At 52.5% G+C, this 25,840-nt stretch overlaps 2 protein-coding genes across 4 annotated transcripts; both read left to right on the forward strand.

Annotated features, from left to right (window-relative positions):
* Positions 1–150: 150 nt before the first annotated feature.
* Positions 151–8,259, forward strand: WAS (WASP actin nucleation promoting factor). Its single transcript, XM_003807218.6, has 13 exons — positions 151–172; positions 639–804; positions 1,102–1,242; positions 2,366–2,452; positions 2,553–2,655; positions 2,765–2,806; positions 2,900–2,953; positions 3,600–3,774; positions 4,872–4,914; positions 5,118–5,271; positions 5,478–5,884; positions 6,138–6,252; positions 7,926–8,259. The coding sequence occupies exons 2-13, from the start codon at positions 673–675 to the stop codon at positions 7,979–7,981; spliced, it is 1,509 nt and encodes a 502-aa protein (XP_003807266.1). The 5' UTR covers positions 151–172; positions 639–672; the 3' UTR covers positions 7,982–8,259.
* A 4,125-nt stretch (positions 8,260–12,384) lies between these two features.
* SUV39H1 (SUV39H1 histone lysine methyltransferase) lies at positions 12,385–25,840 on the forward strand. Of its 3 annotated transcripts, none has more exons than XM_034949497.3 (6): positions 12,385–12,701; positions 15,730–15,875; positions 16,918–17,580; positions 23,088–23,234; positions 23,321–23,450; positions 24,261–25,840. In XM_034949497.3, the coding sequence occupies exons 1-6, from the start codon at positions 12,650–12,652 to the stop codon at positions 24,392–24,394; spliced, it is 1,272 nt and encodes a 423-aa protein (XP_034805388.1). In that variant the 5' UTR covers positions 12,385–12,649; the 3' UTR covers positions 24,395–25,840. The 3 variants fall into 3 exon arrangements, with proteins under 3 accessions (XP_034805388.1, XP_003807267.1, XP_063457960.1); XM_003807219.3 differs by lacking the exon at positions 12,385–12,701 and adding an exon at positions 13,202–13,633; XM_063601890.1 differs by lacking the exon at positions 12,385–12,701 and adding an exon at positions 14,582–14,733.

The following is a 25,840-nucleotide window of genomic DNA, read 5'->3' on the forward strand; positions in this document are numbered from 1 at the left end:
CTCCTGCCTCAGCCTCCTGAGCAGCTAGGACTACAGGTGTGTGCCACCATGCCTGGCTAATTTTTGTATTTTTTAGTGGAAATGGGGTTTTGCCATGTTGCCCAGGCTCGTCTTGAACTCCTGACCTCAAGTGATCCACTCATCTCGGCCTCCCAAAGTGCTGGGATTACAGGTGTGAGCTATTGTCCCCAGCCAAAAGGAAAAGTTTTACTGTAGTAACCCTTCAGGACTAGGGACCTCGGGCCTCAGCCTCAGGCTACCTAGGTGCTTTAGGAAGGAGGCCACCCAGGCCCATGACTACTCCTTGCCACAGGGAGCCCTGCACACAGATGTGCTGCCGATGGCTAAGCTCTCGCTGCCAGCCAGAGGGAGGAGGGTCTGAGCCAGTCAGAAGGAGATGGGCCCCAGAGAGTAAGAAAGTGGGAGGAGGACCCAAGCTGATCCAAAAGGTGGGTCTAAGCAGTCAAGTGGAGGAGGGTTCCAATCTGATGGCGGAGGGCCCAAGCTCAGCCTAACGAGGAGGCCAGGCCCACCAAGGGGCCCCTGGAGGACTTGTTTCCCTTGTCCCTTGTGGTTTTTTGCATTTCCTGTTCCCTTGCTGCTCATTGCGGAAGTTCCTTTTCTTACCCTGCACCCAGAGCCTCGCCAGAGAAGACAAGGGCAGAAAGCACCATGAGTGGGGGCCCAATGGGAGGAAGGCCCGGGGGCCGAGGAGCACCAACGGTTCAGCAGAACATACCCTCCACCCTCCTCCAGGACCACGAGAACCAGCGACTCTTTGAGATGCTTGGACGAAAATGCTTGGTGAGCTGGGGATCTCCTGCCCCCGCCCCGTCCCCACCGTTTCTTCCTCTTCCTCTCCTCCTTCTCTCTCTTCCCCTCCTCCCGCTCCTCCTTTCCCTCTCCATCATCTCCTCTCCTAGAATCTCCCGTCATCATCCACCCTTCCCAGGAAGATCTCAATGTCTACTTGCCTTCCCTCTGGCTGCAGCTCTTCCTTTGGGCCCATGACTGTCATGAGGCAGGAAGGACCAGGTCTGGCTCCAAGACCTTGTGGCTACCCCTGACCAGACTCCACTGACCCCTGCTTTCCTCTCCCAGACGCTGGCCACTGCAGTTGTTCAGCTGTACCTGGCGCTGCCCCCTGGAGCTGAGCACTGGACCAAGGAGCATTGTGGGGCTGTGTGCTTCGTGAAGGATAACCCCCAGAAGTCCTACTTCATCCGCCTTTACGGCCTTCAGGTGACCCCCCCACCCCCAACTGGACTTGCAAGCCAGTTCTCAACCCGCAAACCCAGATCTGTGTCCATATGTGTCCATAGCTTCAAGACCTCAGACCTGATCAGTGAATCCCTGAGCCCCAGAACCAAAGACTCATCCAGATGGCAAACTCTGACTTGCCTTTCTAAGTCTGCAATGACTGGCCCCAGTCTCCGTATCAAGATCTCTAAAGCCCCCAGTATTAGTCTGCTGCCTAAGCCTAATCTTTTCCACAAATTCCAATAAATGAGCACTGTATTTGTACCTGAACCTCAAATCTATTCTAAACTCAACATTTTGCATCCCAGGAATCTCTCATCAAAACTCCTGAACCCCAGATGTTTGCCAAGCTCCTAAGTCATAAATCTGTTCAACAAACCCCAAAGTTGAATATTCCATTGATCCTTGAACTCCAAATCTGTCCTTCTAAATCCACAGCACAGACCCCAGAATTCCCATATTAAAATTCCTGAACACTCAAATACCGAGGTAGTTCTTACGCAAAAAGTCTTTTCCACAATCCCCTGACCTGAACTTTCTAGGTTTAAGCCCCAAATTCATCCTTTTAAACCCATAAAGATGGACCCAGCATAACTTCCAGATCCCAAGGCTATCAAATATCCACGAAACTCCTAAACCATAACTCTCTCCACAAACCCCAAATTGCACTTACTTTAGCTGGACTCCCCGCGAAACTCCCAAGTCTATGTGTCTGAACTTCAAATCTCAACTCCAACCCCCAAATACTAGAATCCTACTTGTCATGAATTGGGGCTGGGGTGGTGGGGGAGGGCATGGATTGAATCTGTGAATGAGCCTCAACTTCCTAAGACTAGAGTCCTAAATTATGAAATTCAAGCCCCCAAGTCCCAGATCTAGGGCCCCAAACCCCAAATCCAAACCTCTCACAAAAGTGTATGGCTCCCAGACTATACCCCACAATCCACACCCTTAGACCCCAACTCTCTGGTGCTGAGCTGAAAATCTCCAAACCAGACTATGAGGCCCCCAAATCCAGACACCCTGCTCCTTGCCCAGCTAACAAAAGCCTGCCACCCCCGGCGTGCCTCAGTGCCATTGTGCCTCCCACCCTACACCTCTCCAGGCTGGTCGGCTGCTCTGGGAACAGGAGCTGTACTCACAGCTTGTCTACTCCACCCCCACCCCCTTCTTCCACACCTTCGCTGGAGATGTAAGTGATCAACCAGCCCTCGGGCCTCACTTGGGGTGTGGAGAGGAGATGGGAAAGTTGCGGGGGACCTGGGAGGCGGCTGACCCCAAGGTATGTGCAGGACTGCCAAGCAGGGCTGAACTTTGCAGACGAGGACGAGGCCCAGGCCTTCCGGGCCCTCGTGCAGGAGAAGATACAAAAAAGGAATCAGAGGCAAAGTGGAGGTGAGGAGGCCACAGGGGAGGAAAGGAAGTTGGGCAGAGGTGAGTGCAAGCGTGGGGAACTAGAAAAGTCCCCTCTCATGGTCCTGGCTCCCAATCCATCTATCCACAGACAGACGCCAGCTACCCCCACCACCAACACCAGCCAATGAAGGTGAGTCCTCTAGTGCAAGTAGGGGTAATAAGGGGCTAGCCCAGGAACCTGTGGCAGGGCTGTGATAGCTCTCTACACATTCCATCTTCCCAGAGAGAAGAGGAGGGCTCCCACCCCTGCCCCCGCATCCAGGTGGAGACCAAGGAGGTGCGTGCTGATTCTTCCCTGTGTCTCTGGATGGATGGGTAAGAGTGGATGGAGGAATGAGGAGTTGGATGGGTGCGTAAGTGGGTGAATGGATGGGTAGATTGATAGGTATGTGGATGGACGAGCGGGTGCATGGATGTGTGGACTGATGGATGGGTGGATGGATTGGCGGTAGATGGCTGAGTGGAGGGATGAATTGATGGGAGGATGAAAGTCTAAGTAGATAGATGCATAGGTGAATGGGTATGTGGATAAATGAATGAAAAGGTAGATGGATGACTGAGTAAATTAATCAATGAGTGAATGAATGAACAGTGAATAAACGACTAAATGACAAGTTTCAGTCAGTGAAGAAAGCATGATTGAATGAATAAATGAGTAAATGAATATTTTAACAAATTCATTAGTCAATGAGCCAGTGAATGATAAAGCATGAGGGAATGAAAACATGAATGAATCAGTGAATGTATGAATGGTTTGTGGGATCCACCCACTTCTCCATAGACCCTACTTGAACCCTTCACCCACTACCTCCATGACCATCCAACACACACACAGATTTCCCTCAAGGCTTCCATTTCTTGCCCCTGTGCTTTGGTTGGTTGGTAAGTGGGTCAATGAGCCAACCACCCTATTTTCCCCACAGGCCCTCCAGTGGGTCCGCTCTCCCTGGGGCTGGCGACAGTGGACATCCAGAACCCTGACATCACGAGTTCACGATACCGTGGGCTCCCAGCACCTGGACCTAGCCCAGCTGATAAGAAACGCTCAGGGAAGAAGAAGATCAGCAAAGCTGATATTGGTGCACCCAGCGGATTCAAGTGAGAGCCACTCCTCAGTGGACCCACAGATTCCTGGGGGCGGAGGGGCACATGAACAAGTGGACAGCTGAGTGAATGGAAGGATGGGCAGATGGGCAGATGGCTGGGTGGCTGAGTGGGTAAATGGGTGGTTGGATAGGTAGGTGCAGGGCTGGGTCTAGGGAGAGGTAAATAAGGCACCAAGGGTACAAAATTTAAGGAGGCACTCACTCTCAGAGGCATGCAACTGTAATTCCTGACTCTGAGAGTGACTCACTTAAATTTTGCACCCTAGGCACCTTACTTGCCTCACCCTGGGCCCACTCTGGGTGGGCTGTTAGGAGAGCAGGTGGGTGGGCAGGTGAATGAATGGATAGATAGATGAGGTAGATGATGGATGAGAAGAGCTGGTGGGTAGGTGGGTGAGTGGATGGGTGGATGGATGGATAAATGAATGGATGAATGAATGGGCTGAAGAATGAATGGATAAGTGGTTGGATGGACGAGTTTATGGGTGGATGGGTTGATGGGAGGTGCGTGGATAGATAGATGGGTGAGTGGATAGGTGTGTGGACAGATTGATATGCAGGCTGATTGGCTCACAGACAAGGTGGATGGGGATGGACAGGTGGACAGATACGTGGATGAATGGACAGTTCAATGGATAAGTGAACAGAAGTGTGTGGTTGCATGGGTAGAAAAATGAGTGGATGGATAGATGGAAAGGTGGGCACATGGGTAGGTGGATGGGTGGATGGACAAGTGTGTGTGAGGACAGACTGGTGGACAAATGGGTGAACAGACATATGTGCGCAGGTAGTTGCAGAGACAGATGTATGGACAGATCAGTAGTCCAACAGATGAATGTGAATGAATAGGTGGACAAATGCATGGGTGAATAGATGGGGAAAGAGGGATGGGTGGATGGATCAGCACCACAAACTATGGAGCCCTTCTAATTCCATAACTCCTGCCTATACTCATTCACTCATTCAGTCTCATTCATTAATTCTGGCCCCTCAGAGTCTCTTTGGGCAGGAGAGGGCAAGAGGGTTTCACTATGAAGGGAGGGAAGGAAGGGCAGTGAGGATTCACTGGAGTCTCTTCACCTCTCCCAGGCATGTCAGCCACGTGGGGTGGGACCCCCAGAATGGATTTGACGTGAGTAACTTCAGAGTCTCTTGGACTCCACTAAACTTCCACCCACCCTTCCAAAGACCACTGCTGAGACCCCACCCCCAGACCGTGCCCTTCCCACACCCCTCTCAGATCCCTTGCTGGGATGGACCCAACGACAATCCATGTTGCTTGTCTCCTCGCCTTATTCCTCTACTCCTGCCCCTGGCCTTTTTCCTCCTGGGCAGGTGAACAACCTCGACCCGGATCTGCGGAGTCTGTTCTCCAGGGCAGGAATCAGCGAGGCCCAGCTCACCGACGCCGAGACCTCTAAACTTATCTACGACTTCATTGAGGACCAGGGTGGGCTGGAGGCTGTGCGGCAGGAGATGAGGCGCCAGGGTGAGCCCCTGCTTCCATACGCTCCCTTCTCTAGCCCTAGCAGCTCATAGCTAAGATACGCACTAAGTCACTCAGTCCTTATGGGAGCACCTATACTGCTTCAGTCAGGAGTTGGTCAGTGGGGGTACCCATTTTACAAATGAGCAAAACTGAGGCTCAGAAGAAATCAATGAGAGTTACAGCTATGTGTTATACCCCCTCCACAGAGCCACTTCCGCCGCCCCCACCGCCATCTCGAGGAGGGAACCAGCTCCCCCGGCCCCCTATTGTGGGGGGTAACAAGGGTCGTTCTGGTCCACTGCCCCCTGTACCTTTGGGGGTTGCCCCACCCCCACCAACACCCCGGGGACCCCCACCCCCAGGCCGAGGGGGCCCTCCACCACCACCCCCTCCAGCTACTGGACGTTCTGGACCACTGCCCCCTCCACCCCCTGGAGCTGGTGGGCCACCCATGCCACCACCACCGCCACCACCGCCACCGCCGCCCAGCTCCGGGAATGGACCAGCCCCTCCCCCACTCCCTCCTGCTCTGGTGCCTGCCGGGGGCCTGGCCCCTGGTGGGGGTCGGGGAGCACTTTTGGATCAAATCCGGCAGGGAATTCAGCTGAACAAGGTGAGGACAGGCAGGATGGAGGATTGGGGGTCTAGGACTCTGGGGTGTCCCGTCTAAGTCAGGATACTGGGGGGCTGAGGCCAGGACTGAGGAGAGTGCCAGGCCTTAGGGATTCAGTGATAGGGTTGAAAGGTTGGTGGGAAGCCTTGAAGGGGACTGGAGTGTGTGGGAGAGAAAATATTGATGGAGGGGCGGGGAGAAATGCTCCTTTCCCAGGCCCTAAGCCCTCTGTGCTGATCCCTGCCTGCTGCAGACCCCTGGGGCCCCAGAGAGCTCAGCGCTGCAGCCACCACCTCAGAGCTCAGAGGGACTGGTGGGGGCCCTGATGCACGTGATGCAGAAGAGAAGCAGAGCCATCCACTCCTCCGGTGAGCTGATCCTGCCGGGGCCTCAAACCTGGCTCCCAGGGCTAGCACTGGCCTCAAAACAATCCCAGCAGTCACCACCAATAGTGACATCAGCCCCATCTGTTTGACAGCATTAACATGAATCTTGTGTCAGCCTCCTTTTTGACAATGTTAACATTAAGTCATTATGTGACAATAATATAATTAACTCCAACTTTGACAGTAATATTAACATTAATGCCAGGGTGTGTCCACAATATTAATGTCATTCCCACATGTTCAGTACTATTAACATCAGCTGGCCGGGCGCGGTGGCTCATGCCTATAATCCAGGAACTTTGGGAGGCTAAGGCAGGAGGATCACTTGAGCCCAGGAGTTCGAGGCCAGCCTGGGCAATATAGTGAGACCTCGTTTCCATAAAAACTAAATTCAAAAAAAAGTAGTCAAGCATAGTGGTGTGTGCCTGTGGTCCCAGCTACTTGGGAGGCTGAGGTGGGAGGATTGCTTGACCCTGGGAGGTCAAGGCAGCAGTGATCCATGATTGTGCCACTGCACTCCAGCCTGGGTGACAGAGATCCTATCTCAAAAAAAAAAAAATTAACCCATTATGTGATGACAATATTATGAAGAACACTATTGTTGACAATATTAATTTTAATTCCATGTATTAACAGATTTACATTAACTCATTATGACATAACCTAATCTAATCTTTTAAAAAAATTTTTTGAAACAGGGTCTCGCTCTGTGTCCCAGGCTGGAGTACAGTGGTGCAATCATGGCTCACTGCAGCCTCAACCTCCCAGGCTCAAGCGATCCTCCCGCCTCAGCTCCCAAAGTAGCTGGGACTACAGGCGTGTGCCACCATACCTGGCTAATTTTTGGTGTTTTTTTGGTAGTGATGAGCTCTCACTACCAAGCTCTCACTACTCTCATGTTGCCCAGGCTGCTCTGCAACTCCAGGGCTCAAGCGATCTGCCCCGCCTCAGCCTCCCAGAGTGCTGGGATTACAGGCATGAGCCACCAGGCCTGGCTGTTAACCTAATCTTTTTATAATAATGTTACTATTACTCTCTTAATCTGTCAGCAATACTGTCACTAATCCATTATATGATGCAAATATTAGTATCAACCTACTATAGGAACTTCATCTTTCGACAATGATTTTTTTTTTCTTTTGAGACGGAGTCTTGCTCTGTCACCCAGGCTGGAGTGCAGTGGCGCGATCTTGGCTAACTGCAGACTCTGCCTCCTGGGTTCAAGCGATTCTCCTGCCTCAGCCTCCCGAGTAGCTGGGACTACAGGCACGCCACTACGCCCAGCTAATTTTGATGTTATTGTCATTAACCCCATTATGTGTCAAAAATATTAGCGTTAACCAGACAGGAAGCAATAATATATTATCACACCTTTGCTAATATTATTTAAATTCACCCTATTATGTGATAAATAGGTTAACATTAACCCTTTGTTTGACAATATCTCGACTAACCACATTTTTGACAGCATAAACTTCAACTCCAACTAGAACTCAGACCCCAACTATAATCCCTTTCTTGTCCCAAATGGAAACTCTAACTTGCCCTCCTCTAGCATGAGACCTCAGAACCCCAGGGTCCAGTCCTCACCTCCCAGGCCCTATGAAGCCCCCCACCAACCTCCCAGGGCATCTTATCTTTCTCTTTCCCTCCAGACGAAGGGGAGGACCAGGCTGGCGATGAAGATGAAGATGATGAATGGGATGACTGAGTGGCTGAGTTACTTGCTGCCCTGTGCTCCTCCCCGCAGGACATGGCTCCCCCTCCACCTGCTCTGTGCCCACCCTCCACTCTCCTCTTCCAGGCCCCCAACCCCCCATTTCTTCCCCACCAACCCCTCCAATGCTGTTATCCCTGCCTGGTCCTCACACTCACCCAACAATCCCAAGGCCCTTTTTATACAAAAATTCTCAGTTCTCTTCACTCAAGGATTTTTAAAGAAAAATAAAAGAATTGTCTTTCTGTCTCTCTATAAATCTCAGTCTGTTTACATTCCAAATGTGGGAATGGGGTCCCTTTCCCCCAAAGTCCCTTTTATTCATTTATCCCATTTTATTTATTTAGCCTTACATGTATATATTCATTCATTCATTTATTCCCTCAGTCATTTAGCCTGTATTTCTTTGTTTCCTTCTGCCCCTCTGTCTTTCAACATTTATTGTCAGGTACTATTTTAGGGGCTAGGAATCAAGAAGTGGAAAAAAAAACAGACAAGAATTCCTGCCCTTAGGGGGTGAAATCCACATTCTAGGGGAAGAGACAGACAAGAAACAAGAAATCAAATAGAAATAAAAGATAGTTGCAGATCATGATAAATGCTGTGGAGTGGTAAGGCAGAGATACAGATGAAACAACATTCAGATGGAGCAGTCAGGGACGGTCACTTGGAGTAGGTGATGGTGGTGCTGGACCTAAAGAGAGAGAAATGTCGGCCCAGTTAATATTTGGGGAAAAGGGGTTCCAGGCTGAGGGAGCAGCCAGTGCAAAGGCCCTGAGGTGAGAAAAGGCTTGGCATGAGACCAGATGTCATGCATTTAATTATTTTTTAAAAAATAATTCAATCGGCTGGGTGCAGTGGCTCATGCCTGTAATTCCAGCACTTTGGGAGGCCGAGGTGGGCAGATCACCTGAGGTCAGGAGTTCGAGACCAGCCTGGGCAACATGGTGAAACCCTGTCTCTACTAAAAAATATAAAAATTAGCTGGGTATGGTGGTGCACACCTGTAATCCCAGCTCCTAATGGGGGCTGAGGCAAGAGAACTGCTTGAACCCGGGAGGCAGAGGTTGCAGTGAGCCGAGATCGTGCCACTGCACTCTAGCCTGGGCAACAGAGCGAGACTCCGTCTCAAAAAAAAAAATCATTCAATCAACACAATACTAGATTAAGAGCAGCATACTCAATGAGCAGACCTCCCCATTCTCCATGCCCATAACAACTCACACACCAGGATCTTGATGGGCAGGATCCCCCTCTCATTTTTAAAATTTGGCTCTGCCCAGTTCCCAGTTCAAATCAAGCACTGGCCAATTGCAATGGAAAAGGCAAAGACTGAATAATCAGACAGATCTGCTCTAGAACCCGGGAAAGATGCCTCACCTCTGAGCTTTGGTTTCCGCATCTATACAACGGAGGTAACTGATTTCCAACGGGGATCCCACTGAGTCACCTCTCTGCCTCCTCAGGACTTGCTCTCCCAGAAACAAAGGAGTAACTCAAAAGCGTCCTTGGCGTTTACAGCTATTTCCAAGGGCATAATTAGAAACTGTTGCACAGCAAAGCCTAGAATTGAGCTCCCTGCCCCTTCCGATTTCTGAAATCTGGTGAATTCGAGATCTCAGACATCCTACCTTTAGAGGAGGAGAAAAAGAGAAAGGTAGTGGGGAGGAAGATAAAGGTGAGGGAGACTCCAGAGAGGGCAGGCTTCTTCAGTCTGCAAGAGCAACGGAAGAATTTCTAGGTGGAAAGGGGAACTCCCCCAAGCTAGAGAAGGAGGGAGTCTCAGGTTTCCTTTAATTCATTATTCTTTACACCGCAACACCACTCCCCACCCCACCCTGACCAGGTCCCCAGATGGGCACTGAGCCTAGGAAGGATCCATCAGCATCATTTATCCCTACTCCCAGTCCCCCACAGAAATCTTAGAAATCCAGTGTTCTGGTTGGCCGGGCGCGGTGGCTCACGCCTGTAATCCCAGCACTTCGGGAGGCCGAGATGGGCGGATCATGAAGTCAAGAAATAGAGACCATCCTGGCTAACATGGTGAAACCTCATCTCTACTAAAAATACAAAAAATTAGCTGGGCGTAGTGGCACACGCCTGTAGTCCCAGCTACTCAGGAGGCTGAGACAGGGGAATTGCTTGAACCCGGGAGGCAGAGTTGTGGTGAGCTGAGATCACGCTACTGCACTCCAGCCTGGGCAACAGAGCGAGACTCCGTCTCAAAAAAAAAATGTGGTATACACAATGGAATACTATTCGGCCATAAAAAACAATGAAATCATGTCTTTTGCAGCAACATGGATGAAACTGAAGGCCACTAATTTGAGTGAAACAACTCAGAAACAGAAAGACAAATACTGAATCTTTTCACTTGTAAGTGGGAGCTAAATAATGTGTACACATGGACATAGCATGTGGAATTATAAACAACAGAAACTTGGAAGGGTGGGGAGGTGGGAAGGAAGTACATGATGAGGAAATTACTTAACGAGTACAATGTGCATTATTCAGGCTATGGATACAGTAAAATGCCTGACTTCACCACTACACAATGTATCTGTGTAACAAAATTACACTTGTGGCCTGGCACTGTGGCTCATGCCTGCAATCCCAGCACTTTGGGAGGCCAATGCACATTATTCAGTTGATGGATACAGTAAAATGCCTGACTTCACCACTACACAACGTATCCATGTAAAAAAATTACACTTGTGGCCTGGCGCTGTGGCTCATGCCTGTAATCCTAGCACTTTGGGAGGCCAATGTACATTATTCAGATGATGGATACAGTAAAATGCCTGACTTCACCACTACACAATGTATCTGTGTAACAAAATTACACTTGTGGCCTGGCATGGTGGCTCATGTCTGTAATCCGAGCACTTTGGGAGACCAAGGCAGGTGGATCACTGGAGGCCAGGAGTTTGAGACCTGCCTGGCCAACGTGGTGAAACCCCATCATCTCTACTAAAAATACAAAAATTAGCCAGGTGTGGTGGCACACGCCTGTAATCCCACCTACTCAGGAGGCAGAGGCAGGAAAATCGCTTGAACCCGGGAGACAGAGGTTGCAGTGAACCGAAATCACGCCACTGCACTCCAGCCTGGGCGACAGAGTGAGACTCTGTCTCAAAAAAAAAAAATGTTATATTTGTACCCAATAAATTTATACGAAACAATTAAATGCTTCTGAGATCTGGCTTAATGGTTGCTCAGCCTGCATTCTGGTTCCACATGTAGGTCTGCTTGTGAAAACTCATTACAGTGTTCACCCCTGGTCTGTGTACCCTTCTGTATTTGTGTTACACTCCAATCTGAGGTCTACATTACAATAGGTCAAACCTGTGAAGCCTGCAATGAATAAAACCTTATATTGGCTCCGGCACTGGGCAACGCAGTAATCATTAAATTAATGCTGAATGAACAGACAACTGGCTGGGAGTGGGACACGGTAGCAATAAGATGGCCTCTTAACTTTTGAGGTCTCCTGAAAAAGTGCTAGTCCAGAATGATTCACTTTCCAGATGAGCAGGAGACACCCACCCCAAGGTCACTTACTGGAGGTTTTACAGACCAGTTTAAGAAACTGCCTAAGATCAAGTAATTTAGTAAATGGCAGAGCCTGGATATGAGTCCAGGTAGTCAGGCTCCAGAATCCAGGCTTTTGCCCACTACTTTATAGTGTTTGGGGGCACTACTGGCGACAGACCCTTTTGTCTCCCCCTCAGATCCAGACAGGCAGAGGTCCTGTCTTAAATCACTCTTGTGGGTTGGACAGGTCTCCTGGACACCCGGGAGTGGGAGAGCCCTGCTGCCCGAGGAGACTGGGGGTACATGAGGATGAGCACCTGACTCTGCTCGAGAAGGAATAAGGGAGGGAAGGGGATGCATGGTGGGACTTTCGCTCCTGTCTGTCCCCTCAGGGCAAGCTGGGGCTGACGGAACCTCAGACCAGCCAGTCACTTCTTAATGAGCTCACAGCTGGACTGGCAGGCAGACAGAATATCCGTTTGGTTAACTGTATAACTGTTGGGTTGACTACAGAACTCATGGAGTGACAGGGAGAAGGCGCAATTTGAGAACGTGACAGCGCAGTTTCCTGAACATCTAACTGAATGACAGCCTGCCTAGGACTGGCTGGGGCTGGTAGCCTGACAGTGGAAAAGACAGGCAGCCTCCTGAGGACCTTGCAGGCTGGCTGACTGATGGCCCGTGGTGCTACTGCCTGCCTGGGTGGCCGGATGTTGTGAATGACTATTGTCAGGAATCACAGCTGGCGGGGGAATGTCTAGATGTTATACTGTCTGGCACCGTGTAAAGGAGGGCCACCTGGGGAAACTTCAGGCTAACTGATCAACAGATCCGTGGCTGCTTGCTAGGCAGCTGTATCTGGTGATCAACTATCCACGCTGCTCGAATCACAGCATGCTGGAGGGCCTGGCTGGGTGCTCTGACTGACTGATCACCTGACAGACGGTGCGGTCAGTCGGATGCTGAGAATGACTGACGATGTGATGAGGGGCGGATTGAACGAGTCACAGGCCAGCTGGCCAGGAGCAAAATCGGCATAGCTGTCTGACTCGATGGCTGTACGTGGTTACAGACTGTCTGCCCTGATAGAATCTCAGCTTCAACGCATCAGAGGAGACTGACTGACCAATGGTGGGGATGAGTCGCCTGAGAAATGACAGACTGGCTGACCCACTGACAGGTGGTGTGGAGGCTTAATCGTACCTCTAGTTGCTGTGACTATTTGCTTTGAGGGCCTAGCTGGGTGTTGTGACTGATCGTGGTGTGAATGAGAAGTAATCTGAGGGAAAGACAGTGACCAACTGATAGTGCCCGACAGGGCTGTATTAGATGCTGACAGTGACAGCTTGTCCCGACCTAATCACAGCCCGCCTGGGGGCATGGCTGGATGCTGCAGTCTATGAGAGGATTTAGCCAGGGAGAATCGCAGCTGGTCCCAGGGCTATGGTGGGTGGAGAGGAGGACTGATTGATCTGCTGACAACGTGAGGACAGGATGGTCTTAGGGAATGATAAGGCAGGCTGGCTAACAGTGCTGTCTGCCTGCCTCCAGGGAGTCGCTGCTGGCCAGGGCACAAATGGAAGCCAGTACTGACTGCCCAGCAGTGTGGATGGGGGCCGGGGGTCTGACTAGGCACCTGTCTGGGGCGACCGCCTGAGCGGTTGGATACGGCACTAGTCCACCTGGGAGCCCCGGCCTGCTTGGGGTTAAAATGAGATGACGGGCTGACTGACGGTGATAACAGGGAGTATGACAGGACTGAGGAACCACTGCGACTGGCTGATAACGTGATTGGCTAGCAGTGTGACAGACAGACCAGCGCACGGGCAGGGCCTCTGGCAACTTTAGCTACCGCCGCTGTCGCTCCCGCTGCCGCCGCCGCCCAGACGCACTCTGGGAAAGCGCGGCGAGCACCCGCCTCCGGGACCGAGCCGGGCGGCAGGGAGGGGTTCGGTCACGGCTCTCCGGTTGGTCCGCGCGGGTGCTGCGAGTCGCGAGCCGCGGCCAATAGGCTGCGCGTTCCCGGCCACGCCCGCGCGAGCGCTCTTCTCGCGAGGCCGGCTAGGCCCGAATGTCGTTAGCCGTGGGGAAAGATGGCGGAAAATTTAAAAGGTGAAGCAGTGGAGGCAGAGGCGCGGGCCCGCTGGCCGGGCCGGGTGGGCTGGAGGGGTGGCGTTGCCGGCTCGGGGCCCCGGCGTCCGAGGCCCCGGCGCCGGGAGCCGGAAGCTCGGCGCGGAAGGGATGAGGCTCGGGGAGCGCGGGCCTGGTGCGCGGGGCTGGGCGGGGCTCAGGGGAGGGGGCGCGCGCCTCGGAACGCAGCGGGCCTGGGGCTAAGTGGGGACGCAGGAGGGGGGCGCGCGCTGCAGATCGCGGCCGGACCGGCGCGCGCACGCGCGGGGGCTTGTCGGGGAGGCCGCGCCCGCGCGCGGGAAAATCGGCCCCTGGTGACCGTTACCCATTCGGTGTCCACGCGAGACGCCGGAAGGGGAGGGAAGATAAGGGGGACAGACCCCCCCTTCAGAGTGCGGGGACAGGGAACTCTTCTGGGGGAACGTATCGCCTCTCGGCGTGATGGGGGAAGGGTTTGGAATAGAGGATCTCCCAGAAGAGAGAAATGGGGCCTTCCTAATAGGACAGCTGGACTCCCCCATGTGCAGGGAAAGAGGGGTGACTCAGTTATGTTGGGGGGCCCCTCTATGTGACGAAAGCCGCAGGGAGGATGGGTTCCACAAGTGGGAGGACCTCTGAGGGGTTCAGGAGAGTCCACCTGTGGCCAGTTCCGGAGCCAGCAGCTGGAGGGTGTTAATTGGGACCACTTAAGTGGGGTTTCAAATGCAAGTGAAGGAAGGGGTTTGCGAGGACAGGCTGTAGGGAGAGGAAAGCGTGGGCACAGGCGGGCTCAGTCTCCACTTGGTCTTGCCTAAGTAGGGGGGGTAGGGCTTGCACACGAAATAATTTTGAAAAGCTCTTGTACGTTTTTAGGTTGACATCTAAAGTTTAGGTGTGATTTTTGCAATGGGAGGCAGAAAATATTAAACATTTTAAAAAGATGATATAGGATGAGGACTGACTGCCCTTGGAGTGTTTTGAGACATGATTTGATAAAATGGCTTCTAAAGCACATTGATTAAGAATGTGCCTTGAATCAGAAAGAAATCTGTTTTTTAAAATCCGTGTCTTACAAAATTTTGGCAGTCCCAGAAATATACCAGGTATATTTAAAAGAATCAGTGTCACTAATCTGTACCGCTTTGCGTATAAATTCAGAGCATAACCCTTTGGATGAGCTTTACTCTTCACAGAAAGATGGATGAGACAGAAAGTCCAAATGCAGTGTGAAAAAATATACCTTGTGGTTTTAAGGCACCCAGATTGATCATTTAAGGAGCCTTCCTGTAATGTAGTATCATTCCACAATCTCTTGCTCATAATTCCGAAATCTAAAAAGTCCTGAAAACTGAAATCCTTTTCTTAAATTTGGCACCATTTATGGCAAAAGTAGATTATAAAGTGGAACTCTTCTGTGAGGCTATTTTATATCTCTGTTTCTCCTATTTAATGTGGGAAATTCATACTTTTGCTGCAGGACGGTTAATGCATTTGATTATAGCTTGATGTCCCCTGGCCACGCTGGGGGTGTTAGGTGATGTATGGGATATCCTAGAACTAGTCTTGTAAAATCCAAAAAATTTTGAATTCCAAAACACATCTGGCCCAGGAGTTTGAGATAAGGGATTAAAGACCAGTCTTTCCAGTTACGCCTTTGTTTGGTGCCCTGGAGGTTTTAATCTTGTCCTCCTATCCGCCCCACCTCGGGGCATTGCATCCTACTGAGATGGGGGGTTGTTCTCTTTCTTTTGCAAAGTGGAGAGAGGGGTGATCAGGTCCTGAACCCAAAGCAGGTTTGCAGGCAGTTTTAGGAATGACATGGAGTTTGAAGCTCTGGAAATAGATTCCTTTAGGACAATTCATGTTGCAAACCCCGCTTAGAGGTCTGCTGCTCCAGGGGCGGCTTTGGGCAGTGAGTATTGGGGTTCAAAGCACATTTCTGTTGTAGAACAGTCTCAGCACTGGGGAAGGCCTGTGGATTAAATTTCCCTGACTCTTAGGCAGTCTTTGGGATGTCCCAGGGAGGATTTGGGGTCCCCTTTGACTCCTGGCCTAGTCAGGCTGCCCAGTAATAGTTCTTTCTGCCCCGCTTGATCCAGGCTGCAGCGTGTGTTGCAAGTCTTCTTGGAATCAGCTGCAGGACCTGTGCCGCCTGGCCAAGCTCTCCTGCCCTGCCCTCGGTATCTCTAAGAGGAACCTCTATGACTTTGAAGTCGAGTACCTGTGCGATTACAAGAAGATCCGCGTGAGTCTGGGGTGACCATGCTCTGGGAGGGGACAGGTCACAAGGAAGTTAGTGTCCTGCCCTCTTGTCCCCAACTGCCCACATCTGTTTCCAAAGGGAATTTTCTCCTTTGACCCTGAAAACACAGGATGAATAGACTCTTTTATCCTATGTTACAGATAGGGAAACTAAGTAGCTTTCTGGGCAGGAGCCGGAATGAATTCCCAAATAAATCTCTTCCCATCTCCCTAGGAATACAAAGTAATTGCAGAGATTGAGATGCTGAACCCTGGAGTGGAAATGTCAATAGCTAATGGCTATTGAGCACTTTCAGTGTGCCAGGCGTTTCCTCTCGGAAACTCATTTAATCCCCTAACAACTGAAATGGGGATAGTTATTGCCAGAAGGGGGAGTGGCAGGATGGTTAGGAGAACAAACTGGAGTCAGCATGCTTGGGTTCCAGTCCTGGTTGTGTTACCCCAGGCTACCTACCCAAACCTTCAGTACTTCATTTTCCTTGTCGTAAAAGAGGGATAACTAGGAGCATCTACCTCATGTGGGGTTGTGAGGATTAAGTTAGTTAATAATACATGTAAGCTGCCTAGAACAGGCAAGGATTTGTCAGGGTCCAGGTGAGCCAGGGTGGTGGCAGTGATGATGGTTTGTCACTGGACGTATTTTGAAGGTGGGGCCAACGGGATGTGCAGAGGGTGGGTGTCGGAAGTGTGAACAAAAGAGGAGTCAAGGATGACTCCAGGAGTTCCGGTCTGAACAGCTAGAAGGGAGGGAGCTGATGATGGGGAAGACCAAGGAGAGGAGTGGGTTTGGGAGATTAATTAAAAGTTGGAACAGTTTGGACAGACAGTAAGGGGGAGAGGAGGATTTGAACCTAGTAATCCTCACTCTAGAGCCCATGCTTTTTAACCACCGCATGAAGTCATTCCAGAAAAGGGGTGGGGTGGGGTAGGTGTTATCCATCAGCTTTGGGATGGAAGCCCCATGAAGGCTGGCCCAAAGATCTCACTACTTACGGTACCCCCGTCCCCCTACCCACCCCCAACAGGAACAGGAATATTACCTGGTGAAATGGCGTGGATATCCAGACTCAGAGAGCACCTGGGAGCCACGGCAGAATCTCAAGTGTGTGCGTATCCTCAAGCAGTTCCACAAGGACTTAGAAAGGGAGCTGCTCCGGCGGCACCACCGGTCAAAGACCCCCCGGCACCTGGACCCAAGCTTGGCCAACTACCTGGTGCAGAAGGCCAAGCAGAGGCGGGCGCTCCGTCGCTGGGAGCAGGAGCTCAATGCCAAGCGCAGCCATCTGGGACGCATCACTGTAGAGAATGAGGTGGACCTGGACGGCCCTCCGCGGGCCTTCGTGTACATCAATGAGTACCGTGTTGGTGAGGGCATCACCCTCAACCAGGTGGCTGTGGGCTGCGAGTGCCAGGACTGTCTGTGGGCACCCACTGGAGGCTGCTGCCCGGGGGCGTCACTGCACAAGTTTGCCTACAATGACCAGGGCCAGGTGCGGCTTCGAGCCGGGCTGCCCATCTACGAGTGCAACTCCCGCTGCCGCTGCGGCTATGACTGCCCAAATCGCGTGGTACAGAAGGGCATCCGATATGACCTCTGCATCTTCCGCACGGATGATGGGCGCGGCTGGGGCGTCCGCACCCTGGAGAAGATTCGCAAGAACAGCTTCGTCATGGAGTACGTGGGAGAGGTAGGGAGATGGGACCCGGTGTGTGTGTGCAGCTCTTCCCACCCTGTGTTCACAGTGTGCACCCAGCTCTCCTCACTGTGTGTCTGAAACTCCCTGCTTTCCCTATGGGAAAGGCCTGGGAGACTGATCTGAGTGTCACAGGGACATTGGGCAGGGGCTAGTATTCCAAGCTGGTACACACCAGCATGGCCATGCTGGTGGTTACAGGAACACCAAAATACTTCTGCACTGGGTTGACTTTATCAGGGTACTTAGCAAAGAAGAAAAGTGGGAGCTGAGATCCAGGCAGCCTTAGCATTCCTTGTAACAGGCCATGTGGTCTGGCATAGGGCTGCATCAGCTGGAAAGGCACTTCCTCTTCTCATTTCACAAGGGCCCATCTTATCACCAAGCAGTATCTGCCTGAGGAGCATTGTTTTACCAGTCTGCACAGAAGGAACGCAGTCTGGAGTAGGATGAGACATGCCTTGGACAAAGGTTGGCTAACTCCTTTAGACTTTCAGGACACTGGGGAAGGCCGAGTGTATTAGGCAAGCCAGCCATTGTAAAAACAACCCCCTCATCTTAGTGACTTTGCACATTACAAGTTTGCTTGCTCATGGAACAGTCCATTGTGGGGGTTTGAGTGGGTATCCTTTCACACAGCAACTGGGACACCTAGGCTCTTTCCCTCCTGTGCCTTTGCTGTGCCTTGAAGCCTTGGAGTCACTACCAGATCCTCAGCATTGCCTGGCAGGCGGGCCAAGTGGGGGATAGAAGGGGCCCATCCTAGTGGGCCAGGCCTAGATGCAGCACCCATCACTTCTGCCCATGCTCCACTGGCTGGAACTGAGTCACTGGCCTTACCTCCATGCAAGAGAGGCAACAGGATGTGCTTTAGCCATGCGCCCAGCTGCACAAGGCTAAAGCACAGCCATAACTAGCAACTAGATAACTAGCAAGTATCTACAACAGAAAAATGTCACATTCTAAGATGGGATGCAGTTAGCATTTGGGATGAGATGATTTTTTGTTATGTAGAACTGTCTCATGCATTGGGGGACATTTAGCATCCCTGGACCTTGACCATTTAAATCCATGAGTGTGCCCTGTCATAGTGACAACCCCAGATACCTCTATATATAGCCATAGGTCCCTTAGGGGTGTGATATAGTTGGAAAGTGACAGAAACTGGCCTGAGGAACACTCACATGAGGGTGTCCACACTGTAGCACTGATACTGATGACAAGGAGAGGCTCCTACTCTGAGAAACTGTACAGAGGGTCACATCTGACAGGGACAGAGACAATCTTGGGTAGAACAATCTACACCACAGAGGACCCTGACAGTCTGGGCAAGGAGACAGCCACACCCTGTCCAGATAACCCTGCTGGCCTGCTGGAGGAGATGTCTACATGCCACAGGACCTGGCCATCTGGAAGGAGGAGGGGGGGAGGTGTCCACACCCTGAGGGCTCCTGACAGTGGGCAGGGGAAGGAGTCCTGATAATCTGCAGGAAGTCCATGTCCCACAGTGACCCCAGTGACCTGGAGGAAGAGCTTGTGCTCTCCACACTCTAGAGGACCTGGTGGTCTGACTTAGGAAGTGTTCACACCCATGTTGTCATGACAGGAAAAAGAAGTGTCCTCACCCCAGAGGGATCCGGACAGCCTGGAGATCTAGTCTACACCCAAGGGCACCCTGACAGTATCGGGGGAAGTGTCCATGCCCTCAATGTCCTGACACTCTGGAGGAAGTGTCCAGAGGTTGAAGGAACCCAAACTCTCTGGAGGAGATGTCCAGACCCCATAGGACCCAGACAGTCCACCGTCCTAGGGGCTGCACAGAGCAGGAAGTATCTCAGCCTCACTGTACTGGCATCTGGAGGAAACACTGTCTACCACACAGGGTCCTGACAGTCGAGGAGGAAGACTACACCCCAAGGGCAGCCTCAGACCCTCCTGGGCCTGAGACTTTTCTGGCTGCTCTTCCTTAGTGTCAGTGTCTTTAATCCTCCCAGGGATCCTCTCAGCCCTGTCCTCACCCTTCCTGCTCTCCACACATTCTTGCTGCACTATTTCCTGACCGCCCTCCAGCACCCTCAGACCCATGGGTCCTCCTGATGGTGCCACAGGCCTCCGGAAAGAGCCAAACTCATCTTCCCGCATCCCCCTCTGAAGAGACAGTATAGCAAATGGTTAGGAGGGTGGACTCTGGATCCTGACTGCCCGAGGCTGAATCCCAGCTCCACTACTCATCAGCAATCACTAACCTCTGTGCCTGCATTTACTACTCTGTAAAATGGGAACGATAATAGCACTCACCTCACAGGCTTGTTACAAAAATTAAATGAGTTACTATGTATCAAGCACTTGGAAAAAGCACTTGAACAGTGTTCAGTACACAGTAAGTTTGATACAAACGTTATCAGCATAGTTCAAACTTCAGCAAATCCAAAATGTCTGGAAGACCAAGTTTTTTTGTAACCCATCTGGCTACAGGACCCAGCCTGACCGGATAGGGTCCTATTTGTAGTTTTTATTTATCCTACTTGGGGTAATAGTCATACATTTCGTTGCAGCAGTTCTAATTTACTTGATTCTGTAGTGCCGTCCCAGATGCTACCAGGGTGTTACGGAATCAAGGGCCTATCTGCACACCATGCTATCTACTGTCCTTCAGCTGGGACATGTACTGACAGTCTGTACCAAGAGCTCCCTCCACGGGAGCTGCCCTTCCCTCCTTTGCAGCCTCCCACATTGGGTCAGAACTTTCACGTTCCTGCAGAACATTCCCATCCTCACCCAAGAGACAATGCCAGCCTATTTTATCCATTCTAAAACATGCATTTTCTTCCTATTTTAACATCTCGGAAATGAAGATGTCTTAATTAAATCATGGTGTATCATTTATAATTAACAGCAGTTTTTCCTTTCTTGGTAAAGGGCACATAAAATTAAGGGTGTGCCTTACATTTATAACTGGTCCTCATAACCACTCCTAACATTGCTCACTCTCCTATCAGAAACAGGAACACCTTTCACGTCCATGATCTTGTATGGATCTTTACAGCCCCTGTCAGGTTGGGATTTTGTCACTGTCATTCCCATTCTGCAGATGAGAAAACTGAGGCCCAGAGAGGTAGAATAACTTGATTAAAATCACAAAAGTAGTACAATGGATAAAAAAATAAAGGCCCAAATAATGTCTAAAACTGGTACCCTGCCAGGCTGTAGCTTTTTTTTTTTTTTTTTAGCTGAGGAAACAGGCACAGAGAGAACATTCAGGATCCCATACCCAGGAGGGGGCAGAGCAGCAGCTGACTCCAAGTCTTCTAGTTCCCATTCACGTCAGCACCCTCTCGGAACTGCCAGCTTACAGCCTGTCTTTTCCATTCATTCTGGAGAGCTGTTAGGGAGCAGAGACAGGCCCATCTGTTCCCAAGCTTTCAGGGTTGACCAATCATTAGAGAATGGGACTGAAAAGAAGATGAGAAGGAACCAGGAAGTGTTTGTGCCCTGGAGGGCCTGCAGTATGACTCACTCCTGGTGAGACTGGGAGAGCAGGTAGTGGCAGAATAGGCATGAAGATGGAGACTAGGAAGGATGTGGGCACTCCTCCTGGCTCAAGGAGGGCCTACGGTGAAAAAGATGGCTCATACCCCACCCACTAGGCCTGTGAGCCTGGGAGAGGCTGCCCTTTGATCCCAGGACTTGATCAGACAAGTGGCCAGCTTCTGAGGTAGGGGAGGAACGGGAAGCTTGGAAGGCTGCCTAGAGAGGTCCCATCTGTTTGAGCTGATGCCACAAGGAAGACTGTTCTCCAGGAGGTGAAGGGAGACTGATCTTGACATATTCCACCCTCATGTTGTGGCCCTTAGGAGAGAGTCCCCACTCTTCCACCAGGTGGTAAAGCCCTTTTATGATCTGCAACTCGTTTTAGAGAATCCGTCTCTTCTCCATTCCCCCTCAAGCCCTAAGCACTGTTTCCTGATCACAGTCTTACACTGTGGGTGTGTGAATCTGTCTCTCTGTGACCAGACTTTGACCCCTTGAGGGCAGGGACCAATCCTGGTTCCTGTGTATCCCCTACCCACCTGTGACCCCTGAGAGTGGACCGGGCCTGGTCCCTGTGTCTCCCTGATCAGACCGTGAGCCCTGCATGCTGGGACTGGGCACAAGGAAGGCCTCAATAAAAACCCTGGCAAGGGAGCCAGGTTCCTCAAGGAACAGAACTGGAGCACGGGGCAGTGGGTAGTGTGGCCCGAGGCAGGGTAAATCTTGGTTTCCTCAAGGCATTGTTAGTCAGCCTTTGGCATGGAACACAGCCTTGAGGGGACAGCCAGGGAGAATACCAGTGTGGCCATCCTAGCTAAGGAGATGGATTCCCAAGTCAGAAGGGCATGGTCACCGGCCCACATGAGGGTGAGCAAGGAAGGAAGCCCGAGAGGGGTCTCTGGAGAAGGGAGGGGAAGGAAGAAGTGTGGCGGGGGAGTACTGGAGCTACCTGGAGGGCCGCCACTTGGACAGAGGACAGGCTGCTAAGCCAGGAAGCAGAATCAAAGTAAACAGCAGTCCCCATGTGTCTCCTGTGTGCTGTGCACTGTCCTTGGCTGGGGTACAGTGGGACCCCTACCCAGGGAAGGGCCTGGTCAGCTACGCTTGGGGATTGGCAGGAGGCTGCCATTGCTGGCCTCAGGGAAGAGGGGCCATGGGGCCGGAGATTTGTTGGGGTGGATTGGGAGGCAAGGACAGGCTGGCGCTAGGATGGCAGCAAAGCTTCCCATTTCCTAGGACAGGTAGGGAACCAGCTGGGGAGGAGGCACCCACTGCCGTCTGAAGCACCAGTTGGCACTGCGCAGCCCTGGGCCGAGGGAGAGCTTCTCTCACTGTGCTCTCCCTTCATCTTTCCTCCTCCTCTGCTGCTGTCTCTGAAGTGTGTGGCCTCAGCCTCTTTCTGGCTCTCTGAACCTGGGCCTCCCTCTGCCTCTGCCTCCACCTCTCTTGTCTGAGGCCCTTGCCCCCTTTCCCCATGGCCTGGGTCTCTTCTTCCCCTCTCTCCACGCCCTCCCTGCTGGGTCCTGCATGGGCTCAGGCTCCCTTGCCTGGATCAGTAAGTATCTCTCCCTGTGGCACCCTGGGTCACTTTCTTTCTTGCCCTTGCTTTGGTCTCTCCTGATCACCTTCCTGCTCCGTCCCAAGGCACTGGAGGCTCCAGGGGTTCTTGGGCAGCTCTTGCTGGGTGGCGGCAGGAGGTGCTCGCGTGGCCTCAGTTGGGCCCTGCAGCCAGGCCAGCCTGCACTCACCGCCAGGGACTCCTCCTGCTAGCCAGAGGCCTGAGGCGGGCCGGGCAGTTGCCAGCTGAGGCCCAGCTCCTCAGGAAGGGCCGACAGACTCTCTGCGTCACTGCCCATGTGTGTCCACGGGTAGGGGTGCCTCCTGCTCCCTGTCCTTCGGAAGTCAGGAGCAGTGCTGGCTTTCCTGAGACTTCGCGGCCAATCTCCCCTTACCCATGGCCCTTTCCCTAGATCATTACCTCAGAGGAGGCAGAGCGGCGGGGCCAGATCTACGACCGTCAGGGCGCCACCTACCTCTTTGACCTGGACTACGTGGAGGACGTGTACACCGTGGATGCCGCCTACTATGGCAACATCTCCCACTTTGTCAACCACAGTGTGGGTACCCCCGGCAGGCGGGCAAGGGGTCGAGAGGGGCAGGCTGGGGCCCCTCCTCACTCTCCCAACTGTTCTTTCTCGCCCAGTGTGACCCCAACCTGCAGGTGTACAACGTCTTCATAGACAACCTTGACGAGCGGCTGCCCCGCATCGCTTTCTTTGCCACAAGAACCATCCGGGCAGGCGAGGAGCTCACCTTTGATTACAACATGCAAGGTGGGGGTGGCAAGGGACTGGGGGCAGGGGCGCACTGTGACTTGGGACACAAGGACCCCTCCCAAAGGCACACCAGTCACTCAGAGAACCAAGGAAAATTCTTTAGCGGGAGCTTTAAGATGCTCTTCCTGACTCCCAGTCCCCCATTCGGACTACTAGACCCCTGCCTACCCCTCGAGTCCCCTCATTCCCAGCCCCTGAACCCTAACCCTGAGGCATTCATACCAACTTCTCCCAAGATTCCTGGAGAGTTAAGAAACTCCTGACTCCAGTCTTGACTGAGTTTCCCTCATCCCCCAGCCCCTCCCCACTCCTAGCTCCCTTTGGCCTTCTTCATCCCAAGCCTCTGGACAGCCTTGTGGCCTCCAGCCAGTCCCCTCCTTGATAAGCTAGCCACCTCTGAGACCCTCAAGGGCAGGTCTTTGGCAGGAGAGTTCAGATGTACCTCTGGATGCCCAGGTGGCCCTCTATTCCTGCCCCTGCCCCCCCCCACACCTAAAACGACCCTCCTGGTTCCTTGACGGCTCCCTGCCTCCCCCAGCATTCCTCAACCCCTGGCCTGAACAACCTCCAGTGCTGAGCCCTGGCCCTAGCCCCAAACCACCAACCCTAAGATCTCCTCCCAACTCAAATCCCAGAGTTGCTCCCAGCCCCAAAGATCCTTGGTCTCATGGTATAAAGGGTAGTGGGACCCTTCATCCAGGCCTTCTAACAAGTCCCCTGCCTCCTTCCCTACCTTCCTCCCTCCCTCCTTCTCCCCCTCCCTCCCTGCCTCCTTCCCTCCTCTCCTCCCTGGCTGTGACTCCACAGTGGACCCCGTGGACATGGAGAGCACCCGCATGGACTCCAACTTTGGCCTGGCTGGGCTCCCTGGCTCCCCTAAGAAGCGGGTCCGTATTGAATGCAAGTGTGGGACTGAGTCCTGCCGCAAATACCTCTTCTAGCCCTTAGAAGTCTGAGGCCAGACTGACTGAGGGGGCCTGAAGCTACATGCACCTCCCCCACTGCTGCCCTCCTGTCGAGAATGACTGCCAGGGCCTCGCCTGCCTCCACCTGCCCCCACCTGCTCCTACCTGCTCTACGTTCAGGGCTGTGGCCGTGGTGAGGACCGACTCCAGGAGTCCCCTTTCCCTGTCCCAGCCCCATCTGTGGGTTGCACTTACAAACCCCCACCCACCTTCAGAAATAGTTTTTCAACATCAAGACTCTCTGTCGTTGGGATTCATGGCCTATTAAGGAGGTCCAAGGGGTGAGTCCCAGCCCAGCCCCAGAATATATTTGTTTTTGCACCTGCTTCTGCCTGGAGATTGAGGGGTCTGCTGCAGGCCTCCTCCCTGCTGCCCCAAAGGTATGGGGAAGCAACCCCAGAGCAGGCAGACATCAGAGGCCAGAGTGCCTAGCCCGACATGAAGCTGGTTCCCCAACCACAGAAACTTTGTACTAGTGAAAGAAAGGGGGTCCCTGGGCTACGGGCTGAGGCTGGTTTCTGCTCGTGCTTACAGTGCTGGGTAGTGTTGGCCCTAAGAGCTGTAGGGTCTCTTCTTCAGGGCTGCATATCTGAGAAGTGGATGCCCACATGCCACTGGAAGGGAAGTGGGTGTCCATGGCCCACTGAGCAGTGAGAGGAAGGCAGTGCAGAGCTGGCCAGCCCTGGAGGTGGGCTGGGACCAAGCTCTGCCTTCACAGTGCAGTGAAGGTACCTAGGGCTCTTGGGAGCTCTGCGGTTGCTAGGGGCCCTGACCTGGGGTGTCATGACCGCTGACACCACTCAGAGCTGGAACCAAGATCTAGATAGTCCATAGATAGCACTTAGGACAAGAATGTGCATTGATGGGGTGGTGATGAGGTGCCAGGCACTGGGTAGAGCACCTGGTCCACGTGGATTGTCTCAGGGAAGCCTTGAAAACCACGGAGGTGGATGCCAGGAAAGGGCCCATGTGGCAGAAGGCAAAGTACAGGCCAAGAATTGGGGGTGGGGGAGATGGCTTCCCCACTATGGGATGACAAGGCGAGAGGGAAGCCCTTGCTGCCTGCCATTCCCAGACCCCAGCCCTTTGTGCTCACCCTGGTTCCACTGGTCTCAAAAGTCACCTGCCTACAAATGTACAAAAGGCGAAGGTTCTGATGGCTGCCTTGCTCCTTGCTCCCCTACCCCCTGTGAGGACTTCTCTAGGAAGTCCTTCCTGACTACCTGTGCCCAGAGTGCCCCTACATGAGACTGTATGCCCTGCTATCAGATGCCAGATCTATGTGTCTGTCTGTGTGTCCATCCCGCCGGCCCCCCAGACTAACCTCCAGGCATGGACTGAATCTGGTTCTCCTCTTGTACACCCCTCAACCCTATGCAGCCTGGAGTGGGCATCAATAAAATGAACTGTCGACTGAACAAA

This window comes from Pan paniscus, chromosome X (genome assembly GCF_029289425.2).
Source record: "Pan paniscus chromosome X, NHGRI_mPanPan1-v2.0_pri, whole genome shotgun sequence".
NCBI classification, from domain to species: Eukaryota; Metazoa; Chordata; class Mammalia; order Primates; family Hominidae; genus Pan; species Pan paniscus.